At 43.6% G+C, this 22,904-nt stretch overlaps 1 protein-coding gene across 1 annotated transcript in view; it reads right to left on the bottom strand.

Annotated features, from left to right (window-relative positions):
• Nucleotides 1–22,904, bottom strand: part of C7H5orf15 (chromosome 7 C5orf15 homolog) — a 77,292-nt gene that overhangs the window by 6,885 nt on the left and 47,503 nt on the right. Inside the window, exon 2 of the mRNA XM_086931533.1 lies at nt 8,298–8,905. Coding sequence (XP_086787659.1) covers nt 8,298–8,905 — 608 coding nt within the window. The remainder of the gene's footprint in view (nt 1–8,297; nt 8,906–22,904) is intronic.

Raw genomic sequence — 22,904 nt, 5'->3', positions numbered from 1 at the left:
AACAACCTTGTCCGGATGGTCAGAAAGGAAAGGAGGTTTAGAAGATAGAGCCTGGAGCTCACTCACTCTCCTGGGAGAGGTGATGGCAACCAGGAATGCAGTCTTGAGAGTCAGAAGACGAAGAGGGCAATTGTGAAGTGGCTCGAAAGGAGCGCACATCAGATAGGTTAGAACAAGGTTCAAGTCCCACTGAGGCATCACAAAAGGAAAAGGAGGAAACATGTGCACGATGTCCTTCAAGAATCTATTTACAAAAGGAGACTTGAAATGATAAGGCTGATCAGGAAGCCTCAAAAAGGCAGAAATGAGAGGTAGCCCTTAAGAGTGCCCAGAGCAGAACCCTGCTGGGCAAGAGAAAGAAGGAAGAGGAGAACGTCTGAAAGAGGGGCAGTGAGAGGATCCACAGCCTTTGCTGTGCACCATGCCAAAAATTTGTTCCACCTGCAGGTGTATAACGATTTTGTGGAGGGACGACTGGCTGCCAGAATCACATCACAGACTTCAGAAGGCAAGTCAAATGGCCTCAACTGCCGCTGCTCAATCTCCACGCATGGAGGTGGAGGCTGGACAGGTTTGGGTGGAGGACCGTCCCCTGCTGCTGCGACAGAAGGTCCTCCTGAAGAGGCAGACGAATCGGGGGATCGACTGACATGCTGAGTAGCTCGGGATACCAGTATCTTTGTGCCCAGTCCGGAGCCACAAGGATGACTTGGGCCCAGTCTCGCCTGATATTCTTCAGGACTCTGGGCAGAAGTGGTATAGGCGGAAAGGCATACCACAGACGCAGCTCCACTCGCGATGAAAAGCGTTGCCGAGCAAGTGCCGCCTTGGAAATTCGAATGCAAAGAACTGATGACATTGCGCGTTCTCTTCGGTGGCGAACAGATCTAACCAAGAATCTCCCCACTGCTGAAAGAGACCTTGCGCCATGTCAGAGTTTAGACGCCATTCGTGATCCATCATGCACCGGCGGCTGAGTTTGTCCGCCCTGGCGTTCAGGGAACCTGCCAGGTGTCTAACCACCAGGGTGATGCCCTGGTGTTCCAGCCATGCCCAGAGGCGCAGAGCCTCCTGACAAAGGGTCCACGACCCCACCCGCCCGGTTTGTTGCAGTACCACATGGAGGTGTTGTTGTCCGTGAACACCTGCCCTACACTTCCCAGGACAGTGGGAAGGAATGCTTTCAGTGCAAGCCGGATTACCCGCAGCTCCAGAGGTTGATGTGGAGCCAGGACTCCACCGAAGACCAAAGGCCTCTGATCTCCCTCTCTCCCATGTGGCCTCCCCTTCCCAGGAGAGACGCATCTGTCACTACTACGTGCTCCGGTTGGGGAAGGGAGAGCTATCTGCCGCTGACCCAATTGCGGTTCGTGAGCCATCACTGCAAATGTTTCGCAGTGCCCTCCGAGATCCGGATGCAGTAGGAAAGGTTGCCCTGATGCTGTGCCCACTGAAACTTCAGGTCGCACTGCAGAGCCCGCATCAGTCACCGGGCGTGATGCACCAAAAGGATGCAGGAGGCCATCAGCCCCAGGAGCCGCAGAGTCAACCTGACTGAGACTCGGGATAAAGGCTAAAAGACCGGAATCAGAGCCTAAAAATTACGAACCCGCTGTTCGGGGGATAAACCCGAAACTGCGTATAGTCCAGAACTGGCCCGATGAAAAGGAGCCTCTGCGAGGGGCACAGGTGTGACTTCGGCACGTTGATGGAGAACCCCAGCGAGTACAGGAGGTCGGCCGTAGTCTGGAGGTGGGAGACGACTGTTTGGGGCGAGCCCGCCCTCAAGAACCAGTCGTCGAGATAGGGGAAGACTGAAACCACTAACATGCGCAGATGAGCTGCGACCACCGCCATCACTTTCGTGAACACCCGTGGGGCGCTGGTAAGGCCAAAGGGGAGCACGATAAACTGAAAGTGCTCGTGGCCTACCGTGAACCGCAGGACGGGGATGTGGAAATAAGCATCCTGCAAGTCCAACCCTACCCTCCAGTCTTCCGGGTCTAGGGCAGCTATGGCCTGAGCCAAAGTCAGCATCTTGAACTTCTGCTTCCGGAGGAAGCCGTTGACGCTCCTTAGATCAAAGATAGGGCGTAGGCCCCCTTTGCCCTTCTTGGGTACCAAAAAGTAGTGGAAATAGCAACCACGTCCTACTTCTGGCCCAGAAAAGCGTTTGACGGACCCCTTGGCCAAGAGGGCCGTAATTTCCTCCTGCAGAAGTAGAAAGTGATCCCCCAACATGCGGTGGTACTGCGGTGGCATGACTGGAGGGGTCACCTCGAAGGGGAGGGAGTTGCCCCTTTGGACGATTTGCAGCACCTACCTGTCCGATGTGATGGAGCGTCAGTGGAGGAGGTGATGGCGAACCCTGCCTCCCCACTGGCGTCGAATGCGCCTGAAAACTCCGACTAGGAGGATTTTGAGGCAGATGCTGCGGGGGCGGGTGTGGACTGACCTTGCAAGTGTCCACCGGCACGCCACGGCGGTTACCACGTCCGCGTTGAGGATGGTTCTGCGGCCTGTGGCTAGCTGGACGTGTGGGGGCGTCCCTTCCTTGGCCACGAAAGGCGAAAGTCCGCTGGCATTGGTCGATCCCCAAGGACTTGGCCGTAGCCCTGGAGTCCTTGAAACGCTCCAGCGCGCTGTCCGCCTTGTCGCCAAAAAGGCGACGGCCATCAAAGGGCATGTCCATAAGAGAGGCTTGGACATCGGCCGAAAAGTTGGCAGATCACAGCCAGGCGTTGCGGTGAACCGCCACCTTCGTTGCAATCGCCCTGCCTAGCGAGTCCGTGGTATCCAGTCCACACCGAATAGAATATCGTGCTGCATCCCTTCCCTCCACAAGGGCTAGGGTAAGCTTTGCCAGGACCTCCGCCGGGCACTGCAGCAGCACTTCCGCAACCGTATCCCACAAGGGGTGGGACTAACAGCCCAAAAGGCAGGCGGTGTTGACAGACCGCAACCCCAAACTCAGTGAGGAGAACAGCTTCTTACCAAACTGGTCGTACATTTTGGATTCCCTATCCGGAGGGGCAGTCGTAGTGCGGTCTGGGAAGTGGAGGCCTGGATCACCAGGCTCTCAGGGGTTGGGTTGAACAGACAACAAACTGGGGTCGCCCGGAGCCGGGTTGGTGCGTCGGGCCACGTTCCGATCTACAGGGAGGCCTGTAGAGGGCTTGGACCAGGTGCCCAACAGAACGTCAGTGAGGGCTTCGTTGAACGGCAGGAGAGGATCCGAAGAGCTTGTCTGTGGTTTGAGCACCTAAGTGAGGAAGTTAGTACTCACAGCCGTTACTGGGAGCTCAAGAGCCAAGGCCTTGGCTGCCAAGTCAATACCACGCTGTAAGCAGCCCCCTTCTCCGTAGCCACAGTAGGAGGGGAGACAAAACCAGTGTCGGGCGAAGTGTCCAGACCACTGGCCTCCGCCAGTTAATCTGTCCAGTCCTGGCTCAACTGGCACTGCAGTCCCAGAGGGTCCTCAGACCCCTCCCAATACCCCTCGTCATCAATCTCCTGAAAGTCAGGAAGAAATGATGAAGCCGGGTCGTTGGTGAAGGGCTCACCGATCGACGTTGAAAACTGCGCCGGTTCGAAACCGGATCCGTCGTCACGGATCCAGGCCTGGATCATGAGGAACCCTGTGGCGCCGGGGCCGAAGCACCCGACGGCGCCAGGGCCGAAGCCGCCGGCCCGCTTGGGCTCCCAGAAGGTTCGGCGGGGCCCGATGGCACCTTGGCGGGACCAGACGGAGGGAAGCGCGACCTCATGGCCATGAGAAAGGCGCTTACCTCCTAAGGCGTCGCGTTCAGCCCAGGGATCGGCGGGTATGGAGCTGGACGCGGCGCTTGCGGCTCCGGCGGAGTCGCCCAACTCCCAGCCGCATCGCGTGAGCGTCGGGGAGAGTCAGAAGAGCGATGTTGCTTCTTCGACTTCTTGTGCCTCGACTTACCTGAGGACTTGGAGCCCGACGAGTGGTGTCGCCTCGCCGAGCTGTGATGACTGTGGCCCCGCGACCGGTCCCTCGACCTCCTCCTGGACCGGGACCTCGAGCGGCGCGGGGCCGACTGCCGGATCTCGAGGCACTTACGGGCCCGCTCCCGCCTAACCTTCGACGTGAAGGCCCGGCAGTCGGGGCACGACTTGTCATAGTCGGTTACAGTTGTCGCAGGGTTTGAATGAACCCGGGCATCCCTATCGGCACCGGAGTTGAGAACCGATTCGAGAAGATCCAAAACAGATCGAAAAAGTTAGTCAAAAAGTGACTAAGAGTACTGCTCTTCCCGGATCTGCGCGTGCTGGCACGGAAAAAAGAAGAACTGACGTCAGCGCGCGAGGGCGGCATATAAGTACTCCGACATCATCCCGGCGACCACGACGCCAACGACGGATGCGGAGCCGCAGACGACGCCTACCGACGCGCAGGGGTACTGCTACGCAAAACTTTCCGGATCCAGTCTGAAGCCTGGGGATATTCTATGGTAAGGAATCTAACACTAACCGGTTTCTTTCAGATATCGAGAAAATTTAATTGACTGAAAGGAGACGGTCCCTGTCCCCTCCAGAAAGTACATTGTTGTGAAGGATAGCTAATTTCCTTGGCCAATATCATTGCCTTCTGAGACACATTTAATGGTCCTTGAGAACCCCTGATGCAGATAATACACCCTCTGTAGAACCTTCGTTTGTAAAGAAGAGGGGAATTTTAGTTAAGAAAGTGATATCAAGCCAAAAGGGGGCAGCTGCTACTCTGGATACAGGTAATGATCCTAAAGTTGAAGTGGTCACCTAAGCTTTAGACTTCGTTAAAAGGTTCATTGGCACCACTAATATTGCATCTTGAGGAAATGAAGGTTAAGTTATTTTGGCATTCCTATCCCAGCTCTGGTGTTGCTAAGGGGGGTCATCCATGATAAGGATCTGTCTGGTGTATCTAAGGGGCCTTGTGGTTGCGCCGACGGTGCTGATGGCCTGGGCGTGAAGAGCCCTCCATCCGCAAGTTCGGTGGAGGTGCCAGAAGGGTCCAGCCAAATTGCGCCTGGGGCACAAAATGCTTAGCTATCACTGGAAGGATTGGGGATTGCACCCACTGTGCAGCCCATTTTAAAAAGAGCATATGGGCAGGAGGCTACCCAGCAGTGCAGGTGTAAAGAACATAACAAATCTGATCTTAATAGGTAGCCTATATCACGGATCGCTGATGCCACTCTATTACATCTCCCCCCTGAATCTGTACCATTAGTTGGGGTTTTAACAGGGGTACCGTCCATCAAACAAGGTGCAAGGAAAACAACAGCAGACCTCATGTGCACGGTAAAACACTGATGTAATAAGACCATGGTGAAAGGGCACCTTTTGTCCCCTTAAACTATCATTTTTAGAAGAGCTGGCTGGGTAGGACGTAAGAAGGACACTGAGGAGGATTGCATTTTAATTAATCTAAGGCATCACAGATTTGCGAAAGACCTTGTTCAGAGTAGCTTTATTACGCTGGACAAGACCAAAGGGATCAGGGTTTTTCCCCTGCAATACTATCATCCTCCCCTACATTTCCACCCAGTTGGTAAAGTAGGCCCGCTCGAAAAGTAATGGTAAGGGGAGAGGCTCCAAGAATGGAACTACCACTCGAGAATAGGTTAGCACCTTTGTGTAGGCTGGATGATAATGACTGACTAAGTCAGCAACAAGTTGGACCCTCTAGCCCAAAATCACAGGGCACTCAGGGTGAATATATCACCCTGACTACACCCATCAGGCATCCTCATTAAACGTTATGACCTGTAATATTGTTGGGTTAATTGCAAAAGGGATGATGAAAGGTGGTTCGAAATCTTTGGGGAGGAAAGGCCCGTATACTACCAGGTAATAATTTTTGGAAAATGTAACATACATTTATTTCAAGGAGGTTGCGTCATAGCAAAAGGGCTGTTCGATGCTCCCACGATAATACATTTTGAACACTCAGAGCAAGGTGACCTGTTGGAGGATATTTTGGTGGGCAGTAACCTTTACTGTATGGGGCAGACATTCACTGGTAGGGGTGGTCATTTGACTATGGATTAGATCATTCCATCTGTACCCCTGGTTCCCCAAGTGAAGTCTCTGAGGGCATCCTGGAATAATTTCCGTGATCACAATCCTATAGTCTTGGAACTGGACTTGGTATTAGATGGGGAGGTAACATGAGAAAAGGTCTCCTTAATAGTAATATTAGCACTGAGGACCCGGAACAGGGTGATCCCTGAGGTATTCCTAGAAACCTTTATTTGGTGAATGTGGAGGAAATGGCCCTGTGTTTAGAGAGTGGCACTCAGGATGAGGTGGTCATCAATGCCTTTAAAAGATTATGTGAGCAGACCACTTCTAATCTTCTGTCCCGAGGTAGACATACTAACAACAAGGAGGACAAATGGTTTGACAGTTACTGTTCCAGGACACAAAGGAATCTGATAGTTGCCCTGAAGCAAATGCCCAGGGACAAGGATAAGATTAGGGCCTGTAGGAAAGCGAATAAATTGGCGACTTTCTTGCTGAAAAAAAGAAATTAAGGCACAAGCCTGGCAGGATTTAGTGCAGCTCAGCATTTTAGCTAATAGAGGTAAATTCTGGGATATTGTAAATAGACCAGGTTTCTCGGAATCTGGAAACTCAAGGGTGGACTGTAACAGTGCCCCTGATAAGCGAATCATTGTTATACCCCATGGGTGCCAGGCAGGGACATCTCGCCCATGACTTGTAGAAGAAGTGTGTAATGCTATCTCAGCCACAGCTGGGAGGAAAAAGCAGGGCCGAATGGGGTTGCACGAGACCTTTATGAAGCTGATCCTCAAACCTGGGCAAAGATACAGACTCTAATTTTACAATGCAGCCTCTAAATGTGGCCTTCCCTCTTCTTGGTCCAAATCAATTATCTTACCAATCTTTAACAATGGGGCGAGGGACAACCCACAATGTAACTGCCCCATTTCCCCCTTAGATTCAGCCGCAAATATTATGGGGAGGGTTGTCCTGGAGTGACTAATCTCTTAGTTTGAGAACAATAGTGCTATATCGGAGTTACAAAACAGCTTCTGGTAGGGGAGAGAGAAGCTGGGCCAGTGTATTAGCCTGCAGTTGATTGTGGGTAAATACAAGATAGCTAAGGGGGTGCTGCCTACATATGGGTTTTATGGATCTTCCCTCGGCCTTCGATCGGGTAAACAGATCCAAGCTTTGGCCCCTTCTCATGGATCTGGGCATAGAGGCAGAGTTAGTGGCCTTTCTATAAAGTCTCCATTCCGACCCATCTGCCTCGGTGAGGTACGATGAGAACGGTAGCTTGTCTGCCTCCTAGAAGGTCCATAGAGGGGGGTAAGACAAGGGTGCATTTTGGTGCCCCTGTAATTTACCCTACATATTAAACTAGGTGATGTGCTTTCAGCTGCCTGCAGGGATATTCCCAGGGCGGGGTCTAAAGAATCCCCGCACTACTGTATGTGGACGATGTGGTTCTGATCACACGGACCTCGGTGGTCCTTCAACATCTCCTGCATGCTTTTATTGATTGTATGAACTCATTAGATCTTTCAACCAACTATGCTAAGTCGCACAAAGTAACGACTGGTCATCGCAAGGCTTCTGGGAACAACTTCCTTGGTAAAAGTGTAGAACAATCCAAAGTAGCTACTTTCCCGGGTCTACATTTTGATAATTGAAGGTCTTGGATTACTCGAAAGTCCCTAAAATAAGTTTTCTAATGAGAGCAGAGGGTGCGACAATGGATTTTGCTAACACTTGGGGCTAAACCAGTGCAGTGCAGACCTTGGTTAAGGTCTATTTTTTGCTAGGAGTGCTACTTGTGAATTAGTAGCTAAAAACATGAAAATGCTACCCCATCTAGTGTGTGAGTGGTGAAGTGAAATTGAGAAGACATATCCTCCAGATTATCAAGTGATATTAAACTGCAGTAACTTAATTAAGTTCAGGCAGATCGAGTTTCTGTTGGTAAATGAGAAATAATATGAGAACTATGTTCACTTCAGATTGACAAATACATGTATGCATATAGGGGTATATTGCTGCATTTTTTTCCCTCTCTAAACGCCCACTTCTGTATGCTGCTAATAATTACTTACTAAAAGACATGGAGTAAAGCCCAGATCTAGGGGAGTCGCCTTTTGCTTTTTTTTTTGTTTTGTTCCAATGATGGTGAACATTTTGTGTTTTAGATTGCATTACAATAGTTGTGTGTGAACATACAACATATACACTCAGATATAAAGTACACCTTATTTTTCAAATACCAGAACCTTCAAACCCACCTTTTTCTTGTTGTGGTAAGTAATATATACAACAGCAACTAAGAAAGCAATAATAACTAGATGAAAAAAGAAATGTGTATCTTCATCTGAACTCGGCTTAATCTTCACATTGTATCCTGGTATTTCACCAGCATCCATTGAGTCTTCTGTGTCATCATCAAGCATTTCAGGATTGGTTGCATCAGCTGCACCTATATTTGTCGGAGTATCATAATTAAGGGTTTCCAGAGCATCATCATCATCATCATCATCAAAGTCAGGATCTACTGTTTCAGTGGGTAGAGAATTGCCCATTTGTTCTGGAATAAGGTCCTCCTCTTCAATTGCAGATTCTTTTGAGGCATCTGCAGTTATTGAAGGCATGGCACTTACAGTAGTAAAATGAGAAGTTGATGAAGTGGAGGAAGAGACCTTTCTGTTGACTGTACTAAACGTAGCAATAACTGTAGAATTGGAAAGTGAGCTAGAAGTTGCATTTCCTTCTGTTATGTCTGTCTTATTAACATTAGCAGACTGTACTGAGTTGGTGGTATTCATATTTTCATCTGGTGTCTGCAATGGCGTACCATGTGTATCATTTATCAATGATGAAGACGCCGTTAGAGCACCTGAACAAAAAAAAGAAACCCAATCAACATATTTTCAACACCAACATTTAGACTGCAAAAAAGAATATCCTTAGAGTACAAATAAATGTCACGTATAAATGATGTTAACATCAAACTTAAGCACCGATAAGATATAAATTTTCAAGATAACTCCATCAAATACTTGAAAGTCGGTCCTGCGTTAAGAACTAGGCAAAAATGACAGTTACAGTTTTTAAATTTTCTTTAAAACAAATATTTGTCTTACACCAGCAGGTCTTTGACAACTCTTTGAGAACTAAATGCTAAAATAGCTACTTTTAAAATAAAGTTATTTTCATAACGTATCTAACCAGTGTACCATTCAAGTATAGTTGAACCCATAAAGCAGTTTTTTTTAATTTAAAAAAATTGTTGCTAGACTCTAGCATTTGAAAAGGTGTAAAAAAACAGGCTATACTCGTACTCCCAGACTTTTCAGTCACCTTCAAAACAGCTTGACAGCACATTGTGAAATACTAGAAGCCACTACTGGTGCATCAGAGTGGATGACTGTAGTAGTGCATATCATTCATGAGTGACTTGTGAGTTTGACATAGCTCTTCTCTCTAAATAACTTGCTTTCAATGGAGTATTAGCTCAATGCTTCATTCCTCTGGACTCTCCTGCTCATCATATAAAATATTAACCTCCGGGGACTAATATGGGAACAAGAACACACACTGATGGCACGGATATCTTTCCATTGGTCTGTAGCCACAGAACCAATTATAATCCATTCCCAAAATTTTAGAAACCATGGAGAAATGGATAGCAATAACAATTCACTTCTAGGCAATAGATAGATGGGGTAGCAGGACAGGATAAAGTACAAAGTACAGGTATTTCTGGAGCAGTGTACTTTTTCATTGCATTCGCACACACACAAAATAAGTGAAGTTATAGTTAGGTAAGGTACTAAGATTTAAACTTATGGTAAATAAGATCCCTAGAAATTAACTGACAAAACGAAGGGTAAAGTGGCATTATAATTAGGTATTGTAATAATATAAAACTAAATGTTTAAAAACCAAAAGGAAAAACAAAACCACAATGAAATTCATCAGCTATGGTTTACTGAACTAACTTGACCCCCGCAATTCACTCATGCACAGCTTAGGACCTCACATATTAAATTACTCAGGACTAGGCTCCCAGTCTTCCGTTTTTACTGATTTGTTCAGATAAAAACAGAAAGAAATCAGTGTGTTTCCAGTCTGCATTTATTTTTAAAAGTGGGTAAATATAGAAAATTATATGTCTTTTAATCGCTTCGCCGCAGGGCTAATTCCCCCGCGGTGCGGGGGGCCGCGCACGGCGCCGCGATGCTCATGACGAGCCCAGACTCATCATGCAGCATGGTGCTATTGTGCTGGTGACGAGCATGTGCTCGTCATGACCACGCCCGCGCAATGGAACGCTCAGCACAGCGGGGGAATTATTCCCGCGTGTGAGCGTTCCACGGCTCATGACAAGCCCAGGCTCGTCACCAGCACACGAGCACCGTGCTGCATGACGAGCCTGCCATTATAGAAATGGGGTAACCCAATACGGTATTTTGGACCTGGGTGATCAATACTGCTAAAGAAAACAATGGTCCAAACCGAAATTCATCATTAAATCAATGAATAATGCACACACAGTTGTTCTTTTTTATCACTATTTAAACGAGTATCTGAGTTAATCTACTCAAAAGAGTCAAACTCTAAAAATTATTAGAGAAAAATAGAAAGCAACCACCTGAAAGAAACTGAATTTATTCCAAAAAGAGAGTTTTCAAAAAATACTCCATCATAACACAGTTAATTATATACATTTGTACATCTTCAGACAAAACGGTAAAAGGAGAGAGCAATCTGCTTCCAACGAGAAAAGTGCCAGAAAAGGAAAGAAGGGGGGTTTTATAAAGATAAAGGGGTGTAAGCCTCAACGAAAAAAGTGACATAGAGTTTTAAATAAATAGAAAAAACAAAGCTGTAAAAAATCAAGCTAATAGTACAATTAGGCCACTGTTGTTTGTTAGACTTTTTTGCATTTATACAGTCTAAATTTGGCATGTATAATGGAACTTTTAATAAGTAGTGGTCCTATTGGCTTAAGAAGTGCATCGACGTTTCGACCCGTCTTGGGGTACAGGGGTGACTGGGAACCTCGACCTGCGGGTCTTCCTCAGGACATATATGACACAAGCCCTTTTACCGTCGATATTCAATATGGACCTAAAAGTTTACCTTTATTAATATAGGATGAACGCAGTCCTCCTACATCTGGATGTGTAATCTAGTTGCTCGACCGTTGTGCCACACCAACCAAGTTGGTGGTTATATGCATAACCAGAGTGGTTAAAGAATTGCAGAATAGGGGGCAGCAGACACAGCTCACAACAGGTAACCGTCTATCACTTAAGTATTGTTATTCAGCCGTCACTCGCTGAAATACGTTGGGGTTACACTACCCAAACAGGACGTCGGTACAAACTTGTTAATTCTAATGTGGCCATCCCTCGCTGGGGAAGTGGTTCAATGCTAGCCAGCACTAATGGGCGCTCACCGGGGTCTGTGTTAGTTCTTGAACCGATCATTACGTTTTTAAAACAAATACCATAAAACTGGAAGCCCTACAAATGCCACGTTAAGTGATCTCACTGATGACATCATCCAAAGAATATAAAAGTTTGCTGTAAGCTTTTCATATTTAACAAGGTACACGTAGACCCAATATTCCATCTGCAGAACATATGGGAGTATCTTTACACAACAAGCAATCATGAATCCTAGCTGTGAAACCACCCACATTTAGAAGAAGATGTCATACTCTTTATTTACTGGTAATGAGGTACATAAGAAATGTAATGGCTATAGAAATTAATGATATCAGCAAATATAAAAAAAAATAGAATACCGTTCAAAACCAGAGTTTGGTTATCATTTACCTTAATGAGATGTGTCTAAATTTGAAAACTAGTAGCTTGTAGATGTGATCAGTGACGTCGTTGATATCATCAGTAATGTCATCAATTATGTTATTTAACATGCCATGAGTGATGTTATATGCGAGGTCATAAGCAGTGAATGGAGGGGGTGCAAGCTACAGTTAGTTGAGTAAACTATAAGTGGTGAATTTCAGTGTTATTTTGTTTTTTAAACAATTGTTTTGTTTGGATCATTAAAAGACCTAACTATAATTTAAAGTTTAACCTTTGCTTTTTCCAGTGAATTTCTAGGGTTTAATGTATGCTAAAATCATAGAACCATACTTCATATCACATCACTATCACATTTGTTATTTTCAGTGACTTTCTAGGTTTATTACCATACCCAACTATACCTTCATTTTAAACTTGTTTTTTTTTCGGTGAATTTCTGAAGGATGTTGCTCATATTCACTCAACTTTCACTGAGAATATCTTTTGATAGTGTGCATTATGGGGCTGGCATGGCCTGGCCCTACGCCCAATCCCAAGCAAATAACCAGGGTTGAGCTCAGGGCCTGGCCTGTGGCCTGGCTCTGCACCCAAACCACCCCCCCCCCCTTGTGGGAGTAAGGGCTGGCCACAGGCGCCCAACCTCATTACAACAGGCAGCTTATCACTCTTTACTGGCCAAGCTCCCTACCCCCTCCCCCCACCACCATATTTTCTATTTTTAGGTGGAGCATTGGCAGCGCGCTTGCAAGATCTGTTGTTATCTCTTCTATCGGCTTTTTGCATGCACATGAATTACCATTTGTTCGTTATTGTGCCATTTAGAAATACAGGATTTCATTGGTGCATAGGGTCTGATTCTACCGCCTAAGCGATTTCACTCATTGTTTGCTTACGTTGGCCATCCCAATACGTCCGCGGTTCCTCCTGGTCATCATTGTTTTAGGCTTTCAGGCCGTTTGATGGAGCAGTGCTCTGTTCAGCACCAACAAAGTGGCAATTTCTCCCCGGTAGCTGTTGAGCTATGACAATAGCTCTAATTCAAATAAATGCATGACCTATTGCATTTCTAATGCTTATTTAATTTTTTTCTATGTTCTTAAGCACAAGTGTGGGACACTGCGAGCTTCACTATTCAAAGCTTGCATGGTCTTGCGATCTACTTAGGGAGCACAGAGGCTGCATCTTGCAGGAGCTCATGGGAGGCCTCGCTAGGTCCTGCGGGAGTACCTTTTGGACTTGTGGAACTCATTTTTTTTTATTTTGGCTCCAGCAGGAGATTCCGCCAGTGTGTCAGGGTAACCCTACCATGCACCCACTGTATTTAATTTATTTTAAAACAAAGGACACAGGAACTTAGTCCCAAGTCCTGAAATGGTGGCCTCAACATTTCTGTTTCAGTTGCGGCCAACTATTCAGATAACTTGCTACCGTGGGACCAACTGAAATCTCAGGTGGATAAAAGCGCTTTAGGCTAATCAGAAAGCTCTACTTTTTTTTTTTTTTTTACTGGTGGTACCCCAATACTCCTGCACGACTAACCGTCCAGAAAGGACTATATTCTGAGCTTAATTTCTCTAAAACGACTGGTCTGTTTTACACCAAATCACAAAAAATATGATTTCCGAGTAAAGATATAGCTTTCTGCCAAATCTAGAGCAATTTTGTTCAACTTACCAAAATACCTATGGGAAATTGGATGAGAAAATGCTCCAATTTTAGTATATGTGCCACCGAAGCAAGCACGCCATGACCGATGCTTGGGGGCCCAAACTTTAAGCCCCAGAGTGCTCAGCTGCCTAGAGGCAGCATTTAATCTGCAGTAGCTGCACGGGCCGCAGATCAAGCGCGGTCCCGGGAGAGCCTGGTCTGGTCCACCCCTCTAGGTTCTAAAAATCCCTCTTAAGTGAGTGGTAATATCTTACCTCTACTGACTTATTCTATTTTTTTGCTTTGACTGGGTAGGAACCGCAAGAGTATTCATATTCGGACTGGCTGGTTTATCATTGTGAACTTCATTATGTTACTGTCTAGTTTGATTTGTGCACTTTTTAATCATTCGAAGCTTATTATATTATCTTCAATCAATTAAAGGAATCATGGTAAAGAGAAAGAGGCCAGAGGTTAAGGATCAAGAGAAATCTAATCGAGGGCCTCCTAGTACTACCGGGAACACTTTTTTGGCCAGATCAGTACGGGTGATCTCTAAGGAGATAGAACTTAAGAAAGGCCTCTCTCTCCCTTGATTTATAGGAGCGCCCAGTTATTTTAGTGACTCTCCCACAAGATAACCTGCTAACTGCGGAACCCTTAGCTACCAGTAGTTGTTCAGTAGCAGATTCTGAGGATCTGGAATGCTAGTCGCTGATAGTGGGCTCAAAGGATTCAATAACCTCACAAGTTAGTGAGGGAAGGCCACCAGCAAAGAGAAAACAACGGCCAAAACAAGCCTGTAACACAACTAAACAAGCAGCAAACCGACCTGGTAAGGATTTCTCAGTTTTAGTGCATTATGAGGCTTATGGGAGCAACTCTAATGATCTTATCAAACTTATCTTGGACCGGCTACTTGAACAATTAAAGGTCATCATTAAGGCTTCTGTGGCCCACCTGGTGGAGAGGTTGAGAATTATGGGATCTACTGTTCAAGAACTCATTAGGATGCATAATGTGGGTATAGGGTCTATCAGTGCCAAGTCTACTGAGCCAGTGAATACTGCAGCTAACCAGGCAGGGTCTGTATAGTCTTTGCATGCTGGTTCTACCAAAGTTATAACTCCGTACTAGAAAAGAAAACATAATAGTTGATGATCAGGCAAGTGAGTGCGAGTCAGTGATTTCATTAATGGATTTGTTGATAAGAGAGCCAACAAGAGAATCTCCAAATGATTCATTTAGAAAAGTTACACCTGGGTGGTCCACAGAGGTTCAGATTGAAACATCCACAGGAACGAGAAGTGCTACCATAGTAACCCCAGACGAAATAGGAAGATGGGACAAGAGATATAGAAAAGTCATAATCTTAGCCAAAAGTATTGGACATTTTTAAATTAAGGGTAGAATTGGAAGAAATGGTAGCTGGGAATGGAGGTTTAGAAAGATTGAATTCTTTTAGTGAAGAAGAATTATTGTTCATATGCCGAACCATTACCCGAAATATTACAGAAACCTTACAAAGCTGAATTTTCTGAAAAATATTTAGAAAACATGAATGTGTCAGGACGAAAATTGCAGATAAAAGAATTATTGTCATCGCTACAAAAATGGAGAGATTTAGATAGATGGAAATCTAGATGGCCAAAGAAAAAGAAGGAAGCACAGGCAAATCGAACTGCATCTGAATATCTAATGAAAGAAACAGAAAAGGTTGTGTCCAATTAAAGAAGAACCAGGAGGAGGTTATGTACATGTCCCATGGACCAGACAGGATATTTTATCATTTACAAATGATTTCCCAAAACGTAGAGAAAAACTAGTAGAATGGGACAGGCAAGTCGAAAGGTTTGTGAAAGTTTCGAAAGTACTGCTAAAAGATTTAGATGGTTTATTTGACATAGTTGTTTCTGCTGAATTATGGACCGAGTGTTGAATTTCAGTAGATAGGCCTAATGAAGAATACCCTAGAGATCCAAAGACAAGAGCTCCGACAGATGATGTAATTAAAAAATATAATCATGTAATACCCTACTTAAGGGGAAAACTAACCCCAAAGGAAACAGATTGGACAAAAATAGACAGAACTACCCAAAATAAAGATGAATCTGTACATGCATATTATGAACGCCTATTGCAGGTATTTAAACAATACAGTGGGTTAGAGAACATTGATAATAAGGACATGACACATTTTATGTATCGTTTTGTGTCCGAACTAAAACCAGAAATCTCTCAAATGATTAAAGAGCATAAATTATGTGGGCAGGCAAAGCCTATTGATGACATTTTTAAGCATGCAAAATACTGTGGGATGAAATGTATAACAGAAGAAAGAAATTAGAAGAAAAAGTAACGTGGGCTCAAGCAAAATTAGCAGAACAACAGGAACTTCAGTTAAGTCAACAGGCAAATAATCGCAGAAGAGGGGAAGGACAAGGTAAGAACAGTGGGGGCAAATCCAGAGAATGAGTAAAGAAGAGGCAAAGAAAAAGGTTTCCCTGTCACCGGTAAGGAAAATTGGGGCATTGGAAAAAAACTAGTGAAAATGAATACAGAATAATAATGTCCAAAATCAAAATTTAAATCCACAGACGCAAAATGAGGTTTCAATGAGGCAACCGCAACAGGTAATACAGAATCAGTTACCACCTGCCCCTATGCCAGATTTTGTGAGTCAAGCCAAATACAGTGTGGACACGGGATTAGAGGGAGGGAAATGGTAAGAAAAATACAGTTTCTTTTGTAAGACACATTTTTTGAAAGCGAGTCATACTGACGGTGAGATTGGGGGGGTGGGGGGGGGGGGGATGAATACAATGAATACTTGGTGCATCCTTACAGGTAGATCAGTCAGGTCCTTACCTAGATGGCAAGGTTGAGGGAAATGACATCACCTTGTTGGACACTGGTGCTACCCGTTCTACTGTGAGAACAGCAGACATCCCAAACCTACCCCTCTCTGGAGAAGCGATCCAATAAGTGGGCGTTTCTAATAAACAAATTAGGACCCCTATCACAGAAACCAATGGAGATGTGTATTGGTAATTTTAAAGAGATGCACAAATTTGTTGTGTGCGACTCTCGTCCTGTAAATTTGCTAGGAAGGGATTTATTATGCAAAACGTATTGCACAATCTTTGCACACCAAATGGTGTTGAGATTCAGACTCCAGATAAAGATTGAGTGTATAAAATCATGTTAGCTAAACAGGAGACTGTAACTAAAAAGATGACCCTAAAAGATTTACCAGAAGAGCTTCAAAAGACCGTAACCCCTGATGTATGGGATTTTTCAGGAAAAGAAGTAGGATTAATGGCAAATGTTGATCCAGTAAAAGTGACAGTAAAGGAAGGTGCAGTTTTCCCAACTATCAGTCAGTACAAAATGAGTCCAGAAATAAAAGCTGGAGTTGCAGCAGAAACTGTGCGATTGGTTGAACAAGGTATTCTAAAAGGAAAAATGAGCAGTGCATGTAATTCACCTATAATTGGTTTAAAGAAACCAAGCAGAAAAATAGGGTAGTTCAAGACCTGCGTAAAATAAATAAAATTGTTGTCCTATGTTGCCCAGTAGTACCGAATCCAGCAGTGATTCTGTATAAGATGCCATGGAATGAATGATGGTTCACTGTAATTGATTTATGCCATGCCTTCTTCTCCATCCCATTGCATCCAGACAGTAAGTTTTTATTTTTATTCAAATGAGACAAGCATGTTTACGTTAAGAATTGTGTTCCTCAGGGGTACACGGAAAGTCCATCGATCTTTTACCAGATTTTGAGAAAATGTCTTGAATCTTTGGTGCTGCCCAGTCTGTTTTGGTTCAGTACATAGATGATTTACTGGTTGCGTCTAAAACTCAGTAACTGCATTGTTGATACAATTGCATTATGGAATCTTTTGGCTGAAGAAGGACAAAGTGTCACCTGAAAAGTTGCAATTTTGCAACACATCAATTAAGTATCTGGGACACCAGATAGAGAGGGGTCAGAAGAGTGACTTCAGAAAGAATCAAAATAATTAAAAACATGAAATTACTCCAAACCCAGAAAGAAATCAGAATGTTTCTCGTAGTTGTAGGATATTGGAAGCAGTGGATTGTGGGATTTGCAGTTCTGGCAAAACCATTGATCCAATTGACAAAGAAACAAGCTAAAGATACAGTCGAATGGGATGATGAAAGCATGACAGCTTTCCTGAAACTAAGCAACAGTCTATGCGAGGCTCCAGCATTAGGGATGCCCGATTATTCAAAAGAATTTGCACTGTTTTGTGAAGCAAAAGACAATTGTGCTCTCTCAGTCCTAACACAGACACATGGCCTAATGTGACGTCCTGTGGCATATTTCCCTGCCATTTTGGACCCAGTGGCATCAGCATTACCAAGGTGCCTAAAGTCTGTAGCTGCAACTTGCATGAGTCTTGAACAAAGTGAATCCATTGTAATGGGACACCCTGTAACCGTGTATGTCACACATGCAGTTGTGATTTTGCTGACGCGAACTCTCACACAATACATTACTCCTAGTCGGCTTACTAAGTATGAAAGAGTTATAATAGGTGCAGGAAATGTGACAATAGTCCGATGTACTGTTCTAAACCCAGCAACCCAGTTCCTAATTCACATTTTGAAGAAGGGAAGAAGTCGAACATGATTGTATCAACCTCACTGAATACAGTACTAAGCCACGTCCAGACATACAGGAAGAACCTCTAAAAGATCCTAAACAATAACTATTTGTAGATGGCTCATGCATGCGTCATGAGGAAGGAGGATTGAGTGCTGCTTATGCTGTATGTACATTGTTTGGTATAGTCGAAGCATCCTATTTACCAGGAGTGAAGTCAGCACAAGTAGCTAAATTGATTGCTTTAATAAAAGTGTGCAAAATTGGGAAACATTGGAAAGTAACCATTTACACTGATAGTATGGTTACGGGGTTGTGCATGACTTCGGCCAGCTGTGGATGCAAAGGGAGATCATGACTTCTTCAGGAACTCCTATTAAAAATGGACATTTTGTAAAAGAGTTACTTGAAGCAATACAACTGCCAAAAGAAGTGGCTGTGGTCAAGTGTGCTGCTCACCAATCTGGAAATGACAAAGTGACAGCTGGTAATCGTTATGCTGACCAGGTGGCCCAACACTGTGTCAAATATAAAATGGCAGTAAACAAGAAAAATCGATGGATGTGGAATCAGCTGCCAGCTTATGCTGCTAGGGGGTGTACATGGGAAGAAGTGAAAGATCTACAAAATGAAACAGAATCCAAAGAAAAGGAAGAATGGGAGAAAATAGGTTGTCAGAGAAGAACTGGTGATGGTGTAATCGTTTACTTAGATGGAAGACCAGTGTTACCTGACTGTATGCTTGCACCCATGGTCAGGATATATAACAGGGACACACACATAGGCAGAGTTGCAATGATAAGACTGTTTAGACAGGATTTGTTTAACCCAAGGTTCAGGAATGTAGCAGAGTCTTTGCCAGAGATGCTAAATTTGCCAACAAATGAATACTGGTAGGAAAACTGTAGTTTTCCCTGGGAAAATTGGAAAGGCAGAATGTCCATTCATAAGACTCCAACTCGATTTCATTCAGTTACCTGCTTGTCGAGGATTAAAATATGTCCTTGTCATTGTTTGCCTATTTTCCAAATGGTTAGAAGCATACCCAACCAGGAGGAATGACAGCCTAACTGTAGTCAAACTCCTTAAGAGAGCTCATTCCTAGGTTTGGTTTTCCAGTAACAATTGAATCAGACAGAGAGTCTCATTTTAATAATGAAATAATTCGATTAATTTGTGAAGCATTCAAAATTGAGGAAAAGCTGCACTGTGCATACCTTCCAGCGGCTTCTGGAGAGGTAGAACAACTGAATGGCACAATCAAATCAAGATTGGGAAAGGTGTGTGAATCTACCATATTGGAATGGCCTGATGCTTTACCTCGTCCTGATGGGACTCAGAAGCATACCAGCCAAGAAAACAGGCTTGAGTCCACATGAGATACTCGTGGGAAGGGCAATGAGGCAAGCATGTGTACCAGGACAAAAGCTGTTAAATATATGTGATGATTTGGTATTGGAGTACTGGAAAGAGTTGGCTGACTAAGTGCGCTCTATCTCTCACCAGGTTGGGGAAGACGCTGTGGCCAGACAGTTGACTCAAGCACATGATTTGAATCCAGGTGATTGGGTAGTGATAAAAGATCACACCCTTGAATCGTGCCTAGCACCAAGGGGGGGAAAACCACATCAAGTCATACTGGTTACCACCACAGCTGTAAAGTACAAAGGTATACCAAACTGGATTCATGCAAGCCATACCAAAAGAGTGACAGAACCTGACGAAGTAGAGGCTGAAAGTTGTGAGGCTGAGGGATCGCAAGTGATAGATCCTGAGGTAGCTGATGAAGACCGACCGAGCACCAGTCAGGATGAATGGATTCCAATAGTAGACATACCTGAAGTAACAGTAAGAACAAGAAGCCAAACGTATTTAGATAGCCAGAGTGATAGTCAGGTTAAGACAGGAATAGAAGAACACACTCAGATCACTGAAACAAAAGCAATAATAAAATCTGAGGAGGATCAGATAAGGAAAGAGCAATGCACAGAAGAAAACAGCAACTGCACTCCTGAGTCGGAGCAGGGACAGATAGGTACTAGAGAAAACGCTCAGGCAGAAGACAATCAAGAAATTACAAGACCTGAGCCGAACCAGACAGGTATAGAAAAACGTGTTCAGGGAGAAAGACAACAAAGTCAAAATCAAAGCCAAAGCAAACAAACTCCTGAACAGGGCCAGGCTAGTATAAAAGAACCCATCCAGGCAGAAACACCAGAGGTAACAAGCATTGGACAAGGTCAGATCAAGAGGAATTCAGAAGACTAAAATAACCAAATTGTGCCACAACTCAATGAAAACAAAAGAACATCTGAAGAATCTGAAAACACAGTGCCAGCTAAGAGACTCAGAAAAGGTGATGCTTGGCCTAGATTTGTCAAAAGATTAAAATATTGCCTTAAGTCAATAAATGAAGAACCAGACCAAGTAGATGAAATAACAAGTCAGTCTGGACCAACCACAGAAAAACCAAAAAGGAGAAGTCCACGTTTGAAAAAATTGAATAATAAATTCAAAGGTCCTGAATGGACTTATGTAATTTGAGGATTTTGAGAAATTAGAAATCAGTGATGAAAGTGATGAGGAATTGATTGCTGATCAAATTGACGAAGTAGTGAGACCAACTTGAAATTAATTTCACAGTTTATAATCTGTGTAAAAGTTACAAAGAGGGGCTAAGTCTCCTTAGTCAGAAATGGCTGTTATTAGAGTTACTGGAAACTCGAAAAGAAATTGTATAAAGACATGTTGTAGAATATGCATATGTAGTATACTGATAGTGCTCATAGCATGGCTAGACCTGACAATAGCAATACCTTATATTTGATGGCTGCTAATAAACAGAATGACACTAGTGCACATAGAAGGGTAGCTAACCTTAAACAAGAAGAGTAGATTTAGAAGCACAAGATGAGATGGAATTACACCATATTAAAATTAGAAATGAGACAGATTTAAATGTGTTTGCTAACCTTTTAGTACACTATGTAGAAACAATGGAAGTTACTGATTGCTACGTCTGTATGAAATTACCAACATCAGTAGCAGAAGGAGTAACGTATCATCATTTACCACTGACATATGGAATTTCATGTAGTATTTTAGCTAGTTTATTTGACAGAACTGGAAAGTTACAATATTATTATTCTAACATAGATGTGATTTTTTCTGAAATCCCTATATGAAACCTGTCCTTAGCAGTAGACTCCCAACATATGGGTGAATATTTTCTAACAATGAAAACAATAGACATAGCTGAAGCACATAAAGACAATTTAACATGTAGATTACATGAAGAAGAGAAGGTATTTTTGAATTTAGCAGAGAAAAGGAGACTGGATTTCCATAAAAGAGCTACTAAACCAAAACCTCAGATACCCAAATGGGCTGAAAGGGAAGAATTTATTGCAACTGGTAAGACTCATGCTGCTATGTCTCTGGAGTTTGAAAAGAAGCAGAAAATCTGTCTCCATAGGTTAAAAACAGAGTATAACAATGTATTCATCTGTTCCTTTTTTTTTTTCTTATTGTTCATCATCAGAGAAAAAAAACTGTTTAAACAATTAATCAATTTGATATATATAACTAATACAGCAAACATTCTTCAATTAAGACTTAGTATCTTAAACCAAAAACAACGAGATGCTAAAAAAGAAAAATAATATAAAAATAATATTCACGAAAAAACAGCTGGTCAAGAGACAAAAAAATAAATATTATAGGTTACCCCTCTATTCTTAATTTCCAATGCTCTACCGGTGCCCAAATCCGTTTACCTAGCTGCATCGCTTTGCGACCTTTTTTTCATACAGAGATTTCTCCAAGGTATACATTGATAACATTCTTAAGAGCCATTGGTTAAATGACGAGGGAGTAGGATCCTTCCACAGGGTTGCTATACAAAGTCGGGTTATGGCCATTGCAATAAATATAAATTCTTGATGGGGGATATCCAGCCCTTCTCTCCCAACACCCAAAATCATAATCTCATTTCTTAAACTAATTGATATCCCCAGTTCATCACTAAAGAATGTTTAAATCGCCTGTTTAAGAGGGTTTAGATTTGGGCATGCTGAGAACATATGAATAGTGTCAGCCTGTACACTTTGGCATCTCGGACAGGATATCCCGCTAGTTCCCCCCCATTATGTTATTTTGTGCGGTGTGTAATATAATTCATGAAAAGTATTATAACATTGTGCCTGCAAATTTGCAACCTTGACAATAGAATTAGTAAACTGCAACGATTTTTCCCCCTCATTTCCCACTAAATTTAGCTTCCTCCTCCATTTATCAAAAACTTTAATCCTGTCGTCTTCTTTACATTGACCCAAACCCCATACAATTGTGAGATAGAGCAGCCCTGCTCATCTTGAAAATGTTCCATCAAATCCTTTCTTTTAAAATTAACACCCCCTAACATTTTCCTGTGTATTGCTGATCTAATTAAATTTAAAAAAGTCTTTACGATCTAGCTTGTATAATTGGCATGCCCTTTCAAAAGAAATTATACCAGAGTCATCTATAATATCTCCTCTAGTGCACACCCCAGAGTTATCCCATCTTTTCATAACTTGATCATGAAACACTTCTGGGAGAAGCTCGTTCTTATATAGAGGTGTGTAAAAGACCGTCCTAACTTAATTTGTTTCCGGACCATAGACCACACTGATATAGCAGCGGCGAAGACCTTAAACTTTGTTCTTTTGTAGTAATTGAACTCCTTAAATGTAAGTAATCCCTTATTAGAATCTCGAACCAGTAAATCATATATA

Source organism: Lissotriton vulgaris, chromosome 7, assembly GCF_964263255.1.
Source record: "Lissotriton vulgaris chromosome 7, aLisVul1.2, whole genome shotgun sequence".
Taxonomy (NCBI): domain Eukaryota; kingdom Metazoa; phylum Chordata; class Amphibia; order Caudata; family Salamandridae; genus Lissotriton; species Lissotriton vulgaris.
The sequence above is the reverse complement of the archived record's forward strand: the minus strand, read 5'-3'. Positions and strand labels throughout refer to the sequence as shown.